The 13,941-nt window shown below is 38.5% G+C and overlaps 1 protein-coding gene across 5 annotated transcripts in view; it reads right to left on the bottom strand.

Annotated features, from left to right (window-relative positions):
* The window catches only part of csnk1g2b (casein kinase 1, gamma 2b), a 49,034-nt gene extending 35,434 nt beyond the window's left edge, over positions 1 to 13,600 (bottom strand). For 2 of the 5 annotated variants that reach the window (XM_059340653.1, XM_059340655.1), the window contains exons 1-2: positions 13,179 to 13,412; positions 9,437 to 10,241 (exon numbers count right to left, since the gene is read on the bottom strand). In XM_059340653.1, coding sequence (XP_059196636.1) covers positions 9,437 to 9,664 — 228 coding nt within the window. In that variant the 5' untranslated portion in view covers positions 9,665 to 10,241; positions 13,179 to 13,412. Of the gene's footprint in view, positions 1 to 9,436; positions 10,242 to 13,178; positions 13,413 to 13,461 lie in introns of those variants that run through there. The other 3 variants (XM_059340654.1, XM_059340658.1, XM_059340657.1) reach the window with 3 other exon arrangements.
* Between the last annotated feature and the right edge of the window lie 341 nt (positions 13,601 to 13,941).

Here is a 13,941-nt window from a genome sequence, read left to right as displayed (position 1 = left end):
TTTTAATAAGCATAGTTTTCTCAGATTCTCAGACAACGCAGTACAGCGATGATCCTAAATAAATAGCTAAAGCACCAAGGGAATTTATTTTATGGCCCAAAAGTGGAATGATCTGGTTATGGTTACGTTGGTTACAAGACCAACTCAGTATCAGTTTTCACTAAAGATTAGACTGAAGGCAAAAAGTCTGTGAAAAAAGCCACATAATTTTGTGAGCCTGCAGTGGGTGGACTTCTGACCTTCTAGGGGGTCTGGGTGCATGCTCTCTTGAAGGAAATGTTTGTCCATTTCAAAAAGTAAAAACTGGTGCACTTTAGGAGCAAAATTAAGGGTCGAAATCTATGAGGAACTTTGTGTTGATAAATAATTTAATAATAAACACATTGGTTTCACAGATGTGAATCATGACGATGACATGGCAGATAAAGTCACACCCACAAAGCCACGGGGCGAGGGCTGTGACATTAGGTTGTGGCATGGGAAATAAAATCTGTCATGGGAAACTAAAACACTGTCATGAAATTCAGAATGCCTCTGGCATTAACACATAGCTAGCATACGATTCCTGGCATTGTTTTAATCTACTGAAGACATGTAGTCATAACATTTTTTTTTTATTTAACATATGACAGAATTGTCAGTATGTCCTTTGATGTAACTGTACTTTAACAGTATTCATCACACCATGTACAATAAACAACTTTATATGGTAAACCTCTCGCTTAACTGAATGTTTTCTGGTAAGGCTTTAACGAGTTTACCTGGACTTCCCAGAAAGAAAGTATTTTTTTTGCTTTTGTCACATAGAGCCTAACGTTAGCTATGATCGCTGACATTAGCTATGATCGCTGACATTAGCTAATGTAAGCACTTTTTTCAGTCGACCTCTGCCAGACCTGAATATGGTTGGTTAAAGTTCATTTCAATTATCCTGGTTTTGTATGGAAAAAACAACAGCAGAGAGAAACAGACAAACATACTTGCTGGTGGTAGTACAAGGTGAACTTAATGCAAGACATTACTGTAACCGTATGCTGGCTGTACATTGATGCCAGACTTCAGAGCGTGCTCCAGAACAATAATGTTCTCTCCTCTCTGGGAGTCAGAGATGCTGTGCTAAAGCAACAGTGCAAAACACAATGACAGAGATCTTTAACGTTATTATGAGAAGTGAAAGGGTATTTTAGGTTCATTATTAAACTTTGGTGGGCCAGTACAGTCGTAGTAATTCATGTGAAACACTGAAGCAAGAACAAGGACAGCTTGAGTATAGGTTGGAGAGATCATCAGAGAAATATCAAGTGTCTCCTGATCATAGACTTAAGAGTAATTTAACTGCATTTTCAACCAAATTTTAATTAGTACAAAACATGTTCCAACCTTAAATCTGGGTACTGTGTAATAAGGGCATGGTTCTTACTGTTCATCTGATGTGGAAGCAAAAACTTAAAAAATAATATTTAAGTATAATAATGAGTCTTTCTCACAGCAAAACTTTTGACATGCCGTAGCAGGAGAAGAAAAGGTGTAATTACTTCCATTAACATCTGCTTTGTTCCCTTTATGTGTCAGTAAGCCATTTCAGAGAGACATCGTGCAAAATAGTAAGGCTGTGGAAGAGGTAAAGAGGATAGCAACCCTAATTAATATTATTAATTACACCTGTGTTTTTTCTCATGTGACATGTAAATGTCTGCTGTGATAAAAGCCTGTTTGAGTTCAAATTTACTAAACTGCTGACTCAACTCAACAAAAGAAAGCATCCCTGTCCTATTCATCATTCTCTGCACTACTTATCCTGTCAAAAGCAGGCCATGGAGCAAAAATATTTTAATTTCTCACGTGGTATGAAGCTACTTTCATTCAAACCTCAAACTTTGCCTTTTTGTCTTGCAAAGCAAACTTAAAAATAGACCTGAGGTCAATTTGGCTTCAAGTATTTTTAAATTACCATCATCTGATTCTGGTTTGGTTATTTTGGCTCTAGTTTACAACTTCAATTATGATGCTTTACAGAAAGCTAAGACAGAACAGTGCCGTGTAAATTCACGGAAGTCACCATAATCACAATAAAGAAAGTGTGATAAACTGGTAAAGTGTTGCTCTCGTCTTGAACATTACATATCATTTAGAGAATAAGAATGCCGTGTCAGTGTAACGCCTTCAAAAAACACAAATTGAGATCATGGTGTGCTTTGCCATGAACCAGGATGTACACTTGGAAGGTACAATTACAAAGCACTCACTGGTCTGCAGGCACACACCCTATGCCATGATCAAACCTTTTTTTTGTGCAGTCACAATTTGCACTTTTGCATTTTTAGCAACATTGAGACTCTCCTGAGCAGGTTTTATGACTGATACTAAATCATCCTTAAAGCTACAATGTGTCTGTGTGAACGCACTGTGTTGCTGCAGGCTACTGATTCATTAGAGGATTAGCTAGTTGACTGAAGGTAGGCTTTTACATGCTGTTGACATCCAAGGATTTATTCATTTAGTCTTCCCAGCATGCTCTCTGGAGAGGCCGAGCAGCGCAGGGAAGAACTTAAATCGTCAAAATGTCACTTTAATTCCAGTCAAACATGCTGATAGAGCTTTTGTGCCTTCACAGTTCTTTGACAACTGCCTCATGGCGAGATGGTGTAAGCTGCTGAGCTAGACTGCAACAAGAGCTTGTCATGCTTCAGTGGGAGGCAGACAGAAGAGTCCAGTACAACACCTCAGATTTCCTTTAGTGTATCACGACTGACCAGTACCGCCGAGTGGCTTCACTCACATGAACCACCTTCTGCCTCTGCATCAGTGACTCAGCCAGAGAAGACAAAAAGCCTGACAGAGACTTTCCACCATTCTCCATACATACACTACAACTGCATACCTATAGGTGTTGTTTAGAAGCAAAACAGAGCATTTTATGAAATTCTAAAAGCATCATTAACCTTTTCTTGGTCATTTCGGAGCAGAATTCCATAACAACATTAAAACAACATGTTTGACATCATTGCCTCAAACTGTCGTTATGGCTAACATGTTGGCAAACACATGACATCCAGCAGACACACAGCAATAGGGCTGGGCATTTTATCGAAACACAGTCAAAACAGACATTCCATGATTTTGATTATTTTCGAGGCCGAGTCTTGTGTAGTCATATGAAGACGGCACCGAACAAAGAGAAGTCAAATGTAAACACTGCAGAAAAACTGCATAAATGCAAGTTATTTACTTTCTACTGTTTTAGAGAAGTTGATTTCTACTTTAAAAAACTAAAATGTGATGAATGAAATGAATTTTCATTTCAAACAAAGCTTTGATTTTTGTTCCAAATATGCAATAAATAACTACAAAATACATAATCTGTGTGTTTCCTCAATTTCTTTAAAGTCACAAAGATGTGCACTCTTTCATTAGAAAAAATATTCCAGTTTTAATAGCTGAGGTCATATTGCCCAGCCCTACACAGCAATATCAGTATTAGTTTGAAGCTGGATATCTGGCAACCTGGATGCGCAATATTCATTCTCCTTATAGCTCTGTTTTGGTTCTTACCTGAGTTAAACAGAAAATTTGCAATCTAGAAAATCAAAACGATGAGCTGAAAATGCTAAATTGAACTGTGGATCTGAGGGGAACTGTGAAGCCAAGTGAAATTTGTATGCGAGATCTCATGTTACATATTGTCAATTGGTCTGATGCTAATCCAGAAATATTTGTGCAGATTTAATTATCCACCAGTTGTCTTTCACAATTACTTTCACTACAAACCTAGCTAGCTAATTAGTGAGATTTTTTCCCTAGATAACAACACCCCTCTCTGTCTTTTGTTTGTTTCTTTTAATACAGTGTCATGTCTTCCTGAAAAAACATGGTTCACCTTCTTTATCGAGGTGAACATTTTTGGTCACGCTTCTTACCAGTTAGAAAAGAGTGAAGTGGATGTTTGTGATTAGCCAAGTCAAGGAATTAACACTAATTAGCTTCACCTGATAATGTCCGCCAGGGATACTTGTCTTTTCAGCCGGAGCCTTTGAGTTCACAGGCTAAAAATAAGAAGGATGGACTACCACTGTATTTTTGGTGGCAAAGGGCAATTTCATTTTCCAGTCTGAAATCCATCTGTACTTTGAACAAGCACTGCCAACATACATAGAGTAAAACACTGCTCTGTGTGTACATGCTGGCACACAATGCACAGTAGGTCTCTGTGTTTACCGTTTGTCTCCCTATATGGTCAATCCAATATCAGCCCCCTCTCCCTGAGCTATGGGAGGCACGCTGTGCTGTACAATAAGTTCCAACATTCAATTCTTACACTGCTCCCATGTTGGGCAGATATTACAGCCACATGTCATTGTGTTTGTACAAAGAGGCCTCCAACTGATTTATTACTTATTACTGATAATACTAGCTTTACAAGCCGCACGTCTCTCAGGTACCTCCCAGCTGTCAATGGATGAACAACTACATGAAAAGGGGCTTTAATGAAACAAGCAGTAAAGTTTGCAAAGTGGAACAGTGGAAATGTCAGTGAAAAACGATTCCATTGGATTTCTGAGCCCAAAGAATGAATCAGATGGGTGTGTGCATATATCCTGTACTTAAGGCTACGGGCTTAGGGTAGGGACACAATGATGGGGTTAAGAGTGGGTTGATGACCTTGATAAGAAAGTACCCTGAAGATAATGGCAGAGGGTGAGAAGGCACTACACCAAGATAGCAAAAACATTCAAATAAAAATAGTATAACAATGATGTTGAAAAACATTTCATGGAAGAAAAAAAAAAAGAGGATTAGATGGTCATTTTATCAGTGGACAGTTATGTCACCATGCCAGGGGAATGTATTGGTGATGGTGGTATCCCTTTAACCTTTAAATGAGTGCTGGTTTCTACAGTTAAGCCTCGACAGAAAGCGACATTAAATGCTGCTGCCTCCGTCACACAGGCGTTTGTCAGTGTGAGAAAGCATCCAGCTGAACCAAAGACTGAACCACTGTGTGTCGACAAGGCCTAGAAACAAAGACGACCTTTCAGCACTCTGCAGTTTCCCCCTTCTCTCTTGCTTTTTGCAGCAGCATTCACAGCAGTTGCAAATCCACTGACAGAGGATCTTGTGCACTGGCCTGCCATACATCTCTATCTGTGCTATCACGTGGTGGAGCAGGGTGACACTGGCATTCACCTTTGTCCCAGGTGCAGGCAGGCACCACCCACATGCCCGACTCTGCAAGTTGGTACACAGGATACTCAGCACATAAAGGCCCCAGCTCAACACTGAGTAATCACTATGTGCCGTCCTGCAGAGGCTGGCATCTGCAATTTCTTACGTTGCAACAAAGGAGAGAGATTAAGCTAGTTTGAACCAGCCAGATAAGAAATCACACTTTGCTATCTAAACAATGGTTCCTTATTGGTTTTCTGGTAGATCAACTACACTTCACTGGAGCAGTCAAGCAATAAGTAATAATTGACACCTTAGAGGGTCACTGAGAGCAAAAGTTGATCAGTAAAGAAATCTACTTCATTTTAATGACAAAGGGAATATTAAAAGGAGAACAGTCAGTACAGTAAACTGTAAACAAAAGCACAGCTGATACTTAAATCAATACTGTGGAAAGTGAGTATTGAAACCGTTCCAAAGTTTCAATATTGATTTGTATTTATACCTTGATATTTTTGAAAAAAATATTCTGTACTTAACTATATTAAAATAAAACATAAAACTGTATTTCTTATTTTTATTAAATCATATAATTATATTATTACTAATGCATTGTCCCTTATGCTACATCTTAGCCTGCATCCTGTACAACTGTGCTATATCATACTTTAATATTTGTTTATATTTTAAACTGTCTTTCTACACCATGTACCATTTTAAAGTTCGATTTGATACAATAATGTAGAAAACACTAAATAGATATCATTAATTAATCATGGTACATTATCATTAATTAATTACATTTGCCTAATTTTTTTGTCTTTAACTGCTCTTGTATTAGTTTGTTGTTGTATAATTTTAACTCTACTCTTATACCAGTTGTATATACTTTATTTGTTATTTTATTTATACATCTCTATCTGTCTGTAGTTATTTATGTCTTTGTGCTGCTGCCACACCTTAACTTCCCCTCAGGAGATCAATAAAGGCGTATCTTATCTTATCTTGAGGATTAGTGGTTCAATCAATTAGTTGATCAACAGAAAATTAACTGCTAACCATTATAATAACCTATTAATCTTTTAAATCATGAACTATGCAAAAAGGCTATATATTATTTGGGCCAAGCTTCTCAAAAGTAAGCATACACCTGCATCTGCAACATGAAAACATTATCCTGGATTGGGGGAAACTGTAATTGGCATTTTTGACTATTTTTTTTACATTTATAGACCAAATAATGAATCAATTAATTGAGAAGATAATTGACTAATTAATAAGACATTAAAAATGATGATAAGCTTCAGCTCTAACAAACAAGTTAATTTCACAGATGATCAGAGTTATACAGGTAATATGCCTATGCAATTAAAATTAAAATAACATACTACTATAAATAAATAAGCATCATTAACTTATACCATTTTCCTCATCCTATACTTTGCCAACGATTACTTAAGATGCTATCTATAAGTGAGCAGTTACCACTAAATTGACTGACAGACAGCAGAGGAGAAACTACTCATGTCAAGCATGTGTTAGCAGGTGCTCATAGATAACAGGACTGTTATGGGTGTTTGTCCATAAGGAAGAGTTCAGTGACAGCCTCTGACAAAACACAGGCCCTACTGCACAGGCAGTGACATTCAATGGGTTACCCCAGGGAGCTGTGAGATCAGGGACAGACAGAAACATGTGGACAGACAACTGTGCCAGAGTCTGGGTTAGCCCGAGAATCGACAAGGGAGAAGCCTTCTCCATGTCAGACGTGACAACACCAATGCTTGAGACGAAACTTATAAATCTCAACAAGTCCAATTTGTGTCGTTTCTACTGAATATATAAGGCTAAATGAGATATCTATAATGAACATCAAAGGAAGCAATTAGCGTCAGCATTGTGGCGCCGAAAATAAAATTAACAAGAAAACATGAATCACCAGCTGAAATTAGTCCTCAAAATAAAATCCTAAATATCTCAGAGTCCTCACAATCAGGCCATACTATTAGCTGGGCCTCGTCTCGCTTGTTGACACCATTAGCACACTTCCTCCTCTCACTATTATATATTCAGATAAAGGCTGGGTCCAGTGGTCCACGAGATCCATGGAGCAGTGTTATGGCCCTAATGCCAGATCCAGATATAGCTGGACACCATGGGGATAAAAATACCTAACAGATGGGAGGGTTCACAGGCAAGGGGGGAGAGGCAGCAAAGCACAACTAGAGATTTCAGAGGAGAGGAGAACTGCAATTACAGCTGTTTGCTAACCTCTGCCTTCTATGTGGTTAGCAAAGCCTTCTGTGGATGCCCATTCAAAGATAATGACCTCGCTGGGAGATACGATGTGGTGGAGATGACGCCAAGCCCACCCATCAGCTCCAGTATGACTACTTAAGTTTGAGTTAGGCCTTGCTTACATTAGGGCCACTGCCAGGGAGAATAAATATCTGCCAATGATCAAATAGCTACATGTGGCAACACATTTATAGCAAAAAAAAAGGTGTCAAAAAGAAAGTTGATGTGCGAAGGAAATGGTTGCGCAGTCACTGGCTGGCCTAGAATCTAACAATCAGAAAACAAACAGGCCTTGACATTTCATGTGGTTTCTCACAGACGCTGCTAAACTAGTGGCTGAAAGAAAGGGTTCATGCTGAGACAAAACAAAAAGACAGAGTAAATTATTGATTGCTCATAGGGCCTGCAGTCAGCTTATTAGAGGGAGAGCTTCCAAAAGAATTGACATTAACTGCACTGAAAGTGGAAAATGTAGGGTAGGTAGCTGGAAAGTTTAAAATTTTAGCTTTGATAAGGAACATTGTTTACATTTTACCAACTGTAAGATGGGATGACTTTCAGTTCAGATGAGAAACATGTAAACCTCACCACACTTTTTTATAACCAGTTTGAAGAAATCAGCGTTCATACAGCTTTTTTAAGAGTAAAGTTCAAGCACATTTAAGCACTTTCAAGGTGCCTGGACCAAAAATGGCCAGGCCCCCATGGCCTTTGTGATCACATCTAAAGTGTTACTATAAAAGTAATAGCGAACAAACAAAGTTTAGAGATTTAACTTTAACTTTAACTAATTTGTGTTTTTTTTAGCTGTTCTTATTAGTATGGGGTTGTGCTTGTTAAAAATTAAGCATATTCAAGGAGTATGTCCAATTCAGGCATATACTTGATACATAATAGTTAAAATTAAACATTTTCCAAATTTGTATGTACCCTGGGAAATAAAAAATATAATAGCTGAAAATAACAAAGTTTACTTTAAGTTTGCCATTTTTTCAAAATGCTGTAAAAAGGAAAATAGGAGCCTATTCTGTGAAAATAAAAAACACCAGTCAAGATATGGTTTTACAGCCTACTCTTCTTCACCTCACCTCTTTGATAAACACAAGCAGAGAATGGCTGACTCATAAACAGTACATGGGGCCAAGCTGTAGGAGGAGGGGGTAGGGGACTGTTCCTATTTACTTCCTGTGTCTGACTCTCTTGGGTCAAAGAGTCAACCACACCAGGAAAGTCTGCTGCACAGTAAAACAGGGGGTTTGTACAGTATTTTCAAAGCAAAATCCAAGCACTTTTCAAGGTACTAAAACCAAAAATGTCAAGAAGGACAGGAATATTTAATTTCAAATAATGAAATATTTTTGCTTTAGATTAGGGCTGCACAATTAATCGAAATTTTATCGAAATTACAATAACACCTAGAGCAACATCCAAGTCCTTGGAGGGTGTACTGCAGAGGTGTCTCGGCCAAAAAATTAAATTTTAAAGACATAAGAAAAAAAATACTTTTGTTTGCTACAGATCCTCGCAAAAGATCATGCAGGATTTTATTTATATAGTTTCAAATGAAAATAAAACGATTATTCCCTCCATGTGAATGACATCACAACTGAAATATCAGTCAAAATACTTGCAATTACATATTTTTTTGTAATTAAATTAAAGTAATAAATCATTGTGATGCCCCAGTTTACATGAGTGATTGTGTAGATGAAAACACCAGATTACGTAGAAAACTAAGCATTTTTCAAGGAGTATATTCAAATTCAAGTATATTCCTCACATAATGATTAAGCCTTTTTCAAACTTCCAAGACTTTGCACAAACCCTGTAAAATAAAAAGTTAAAGATCTTTTTAACTGCTATAAAAACTAATTTCAGGATGTGGACTGATGTACCCATGTGTGGTGCATACGTGGAATTGTGAGTTCACATTTGGGAGTTCATGTTACTTCACCAAACCTGAGGATGTACTTACCAATTTGATGGCCACATATTCGTTAGTATAGAGATTTTTTCCCAACCGCAGCTCTCCAAAGTTCCCACAGCCGATTTTTTTACCCACACGGAAATTTGGGCCAACCATAAGAACTCCAGAATTGGTCCCCGAACTCCGGCCCCCATGTCCAGTCCTGCTGCCTGCTGTCTTAGACATCTTTTTCCCTTCCTCTGTCTCTCCCTTGCCCCCTCTCTTATCAAAATCCATAAGCTTGTGATACCCTGGCCTCTCCACGGTTATTCTCCAGCCATGCAAACCATAGAAACTCCAATGACAACGACAGAGGATGCTTTAGGGAGGGGGAGGGAGACAAAATCTCACAGGACAGAGGAAAGGTGTTGCTGCTAAAATGTGCAATGTTTTAAGAAGACACTTAAATGCGATCAAGTGCCCCGCGTATCTATCAGACAGCTCTTCTGCTGAGTGCTTCCCTTTTTTTCTTCGTGTTCCTTGTTTACCAGAGGGGCTCCTTTCTTGTGTGTTTCTCCAGCTCCAGTCTCAGAGTAGCATGTCCCTGCCTGAAGAATAGGCAGGTTGTGCTAGGATGTGCCCACAGATGCACATACAATACTAGTCATAAAAAAGCACTCCGAAACCCAGCTACTGCATCCACAAGGCCACTTGGGAACATCTCCTGGAGTGCCTCATTCCTTCTGGTCAGCCTTCAGTGACACAGTTGACACTCTCCATGTTGCAGGGCCACAGCAGACGAGGCAACCCAGAGTCACAGAAAACAGCCACGTGAAAAGACAGGTAACCGATGGGTTTGATGTCAGCTGGATATCTGAAAAAAATAAAAATAAAAAAACATATAGAAAATCAGTCTGGTTTCTGTATCACCAACAACAATATAGATCATCTGTCACAAATAAAGTTATTACTTTTTTATACAATTAAAGACTATTTTTTTAAATGAAGAAAAACAAGTGTTTACTATCTGCAGATGAGAAACCCTCAGGAGAAGTTATCCCACTCTACAAATATAAAGAAATGCACTGTCAAAACAATAAAACCACAACCTGTGAAGCAATCAATATGAGCCAAATTATTGGAAAACTTAATCAGTCATTATCTGTTCTCATAACACTTCGAAGCCATGAAGAGATTAACATTTTCAGAATAAAACTTTAACCTTTTACTTGAAGATCAAATTATGTCTACTGTGGCTGTTCCTTACTACAGCTGAAATGAGATCTCGCTCCAGACCAGCAAAAGGCAAATTCAATAAAGCAATCAATATGAGCGGAAATATTCCACAGTGGACCTCAGGCATGAGGAAAAAAAAAAAGAACTCTTTTACAATTAAACCTGTTTTCTGCAAGCTCAAAACAGAGTGCCTACAGAGATTTTGTAGTTCACAAAATTGTATTTTTTTATATAAAAGAGACTAATATATCTAATGTTGTTGAAACCATGTTGATCTAAATTTCAGGCTCAATCCGCAACAGCTTTTGCAAACGCGTAGATCCTCAGAATACAAAAAAAGAAGAGTGAAAAATTATCAGCACACTTGGCGGCGATGTGTACAAACACATATCAAGATATCAGGACTAAAAAGTTAAAGTTAAAATGTGACAAGATAAGGGACTAACCATACAGTAAAATGTATGGATAAATAGAAGCATTGCCCAGCACAGACAACATCAATCATAACCAGAATTTCAGTTTGCTTTGGCAGTGTAATTTGACCATCTCTGTGCAGTTTTTCATTAACAATCACATGCAAACATCTCTGTACAGAACAGCTTTCCAAACACCCCTATGTCGATGATCTAAGATGTTGGTGATGCTGAAGAGAGCAGGTAATGCAGGCACTAGCAATAGACAGCTACTCTTTCCTATGGAAAGGCACTTACACGGATCAATGACAGCTGTAATGCCTCATCTCATTATAACATTTACATCATTGGGAAGCATATTATTTGAGGTATTTGGACAAGGTCTGTCCTACAGCTAGCTCAGCTGTATCTGAAGAACTACTATAGCCAGCAGAAGGCTAAAATACAGCATGTCAGAAATAAGTATTCTGATGATGAGTGAGCTTTGTTTTATGTAAAATATTTGTTCATTTAAGTTATGTCTACGTTATTCCAAACAACTGGAAAGATGGCAATTTCTTGAGGAGGCTAGACCTATTAAAATTACAATAGCTATTGGAAGTCTGAAACATTTTGAGGTGCATATGTGAGTGAAAAAAACAATAGCACAACCCATTAAAATCCACTGAAAATGTTGAGTAGGTTAGTTCTCTATTACTACTGCAGTAAGCAAGCCTGAGAAAAGGAACACATTGATAAGCTGGGTGTGGGTGCTGTCAATCATTACACTGTCGTGTCTTCCTTGTAGAGAGGCGCATGGTGATACTTACTATAAAAAACGAGAAGAGACTAGCCTACCTGGTCACAAGATTTTTAAAGGCAACAGAGTTTGGTAAAAGCAAAGTCATTATCACAACACCTACTGAAATAAGTATGCTATGACAAGCAAATAATTTGTCAAGGTGACCCAAAAACAACACAAGCCCATGCTTTCAAAACACAAGTCAAGTAATGTTTGCAAAGATAGAAATGTCGCTGGAAAATAACAAAGATCTAAATAACTTAGTGACTGGTAACTTTTTTTGCAATCCTGGCCTACATGTCTAGACTGTCTCATTTCAGGAAGTTGTGTATTGTTTTCATGCCAGCTGTTTGATTAAACTTACCAAGTGTGTTTAAAACATACTGGCTGAGCAGGCATATATCCACAGTTTATGAGGTGCCACTTAAAATACACAAACGCAAAAAAACTGTGAATGATAACCTCGCCAACACGAAACCTCTGGTCCAAACGCCAGCTTGCTACAATTAACATTGTAGTAGATGTAGTTAGCTTGTAATAACACGACACAGGACGATTTCAAATGTTAAAAACATGAATACAACTACCAACTGAGAGCCTCAAAAGGATAATACACAGTAAATACCAGAGCAGATTGACAAAATGTCCTTCACTATGATTCAACATATCTGCCTTTTAGAGTTTATATGAATGCTAGCTAATAGCAAACTGGCTACCGAATATCTAGTGGCTGGCAGCTGTCATTTAACGCTTAGTTTCGGGTGTTTGAAGCTACCTGCGCTCTCTCTTTGATTGTCCAATGTATGTTTCTTGTAATGAGATGACAAAAACATATTTTGCAAACCGATAAGGGTATTCAGAGGGGTTACCATTACATTAGCTGGCTCGGCGGACAAGGCCACATTACTCTCAGGCTATCTTGACGTTAGTTAGCTTGATATCGTTCAATCGCGGCCAGTTTGTTTCTGTTGAACATTTTACTTGTGCTGTATAAAAATAATCGGCGGTATACCATTATAGGAGTAGACGTTTATCTTCCAGTCGCAGCTAAATCCAAATGTCACACAGCAGTATTGAGCTAACCGAGCTAGCACCGACCAGAAACACCCTTGGTTCTTCTTGGCCTGATGAAAAAAAAACAGCTAATCTGTTAACAACACTCTACCATAAGGACACAAGATGACCAACCTTTAAAGAAATAATGCAGGCTGAACAAGTCGAAGCAGGACAGAGCATAAAATATTCATCGATTGCTACATTAACCTGGTTAGTTAGTAAATGCTTATTAACTGAGCGATAAAAAAAAACGTCCCAAGCGACGTTGTAACTAGTTAATGTCGCCAAGTGGAGCAGTGTTATGATAAAAGGGTCGTTGTTTCACCTGAGAGGGTCGTTATTGAGTTGAGACTCCAGCCGGTACCCCCTGACCACTGCCGGGCAACTCCTTAATCCTCAACAACCGACTGCACACCAACCAACAGCAGCCCGGATCTCTTACAGCCCGGGAGGATCTCTCACCGCTCAGCTCTCTAGAGCCAGTTAGCCAGCTAGCTCACCAAACATTAGCAGGAGCGGCAGCTAACATGGCTAATGTCCGGCGGGACGGTGTCTCTAAAACACAACAGCTACCGACAGATTTCTGTCGCCAAAGGGAAGCGTGTTACCTTTAAAGTTCAGCTATCGAAACGCAGTCGAAGTCATGGTTCTTCGTTTGTGGGTATCGTTCTCATTTCGTTGCTCTTCCTGCCCTCAAGTTGCTATGATGTTGCTGTTGTCTCTTTAAGCCTCAGCTGCCGATACGCAGCGCGCTACGCCGAACAACTGACGTAACCGGTTTGGAGAATAAAGCAAAAAATATCAGTTGTGCGTAGCTCATTGAATAGCTGCTTCACACTGATCGATTATTTGACAAATTTACACTTTAAAGATAATTGAAGATAAAATACAGTGAAGACATTCAAACATCTGCAATCTGGTGAACATGTAATAAAATTATATTAGTTAGTTAGCGCATTTAACACAAATTAGGAGATGACTGTCAGAAGGGGATCCTCTCAAACGTGTTTTTTTTTTTTTTTTTTTTTTGCCCCAGGTCCATCCAAAGTAATTATTTTAAGTCAACAGAGCTGAAAGAACTACATATC

Source organism: Centropristis striata, chromosome 9 (genome assembly GCF_030273125.1).
Source record: "Centropristis striata isolate RG_2023a ecotype Rhode Island chromosome 9, C.striata_1.0, whole genome shotgun sequence".
NCBI classification, from domain to species: Eukaryota; Metazoa; Chordata; class Actinopteri; order Perciformes; family Serranidae; genus Centropristis; species Centropristis striata.
This window is presented reverse-complemented; position numbering and strand designations above follow the sequence as displayed.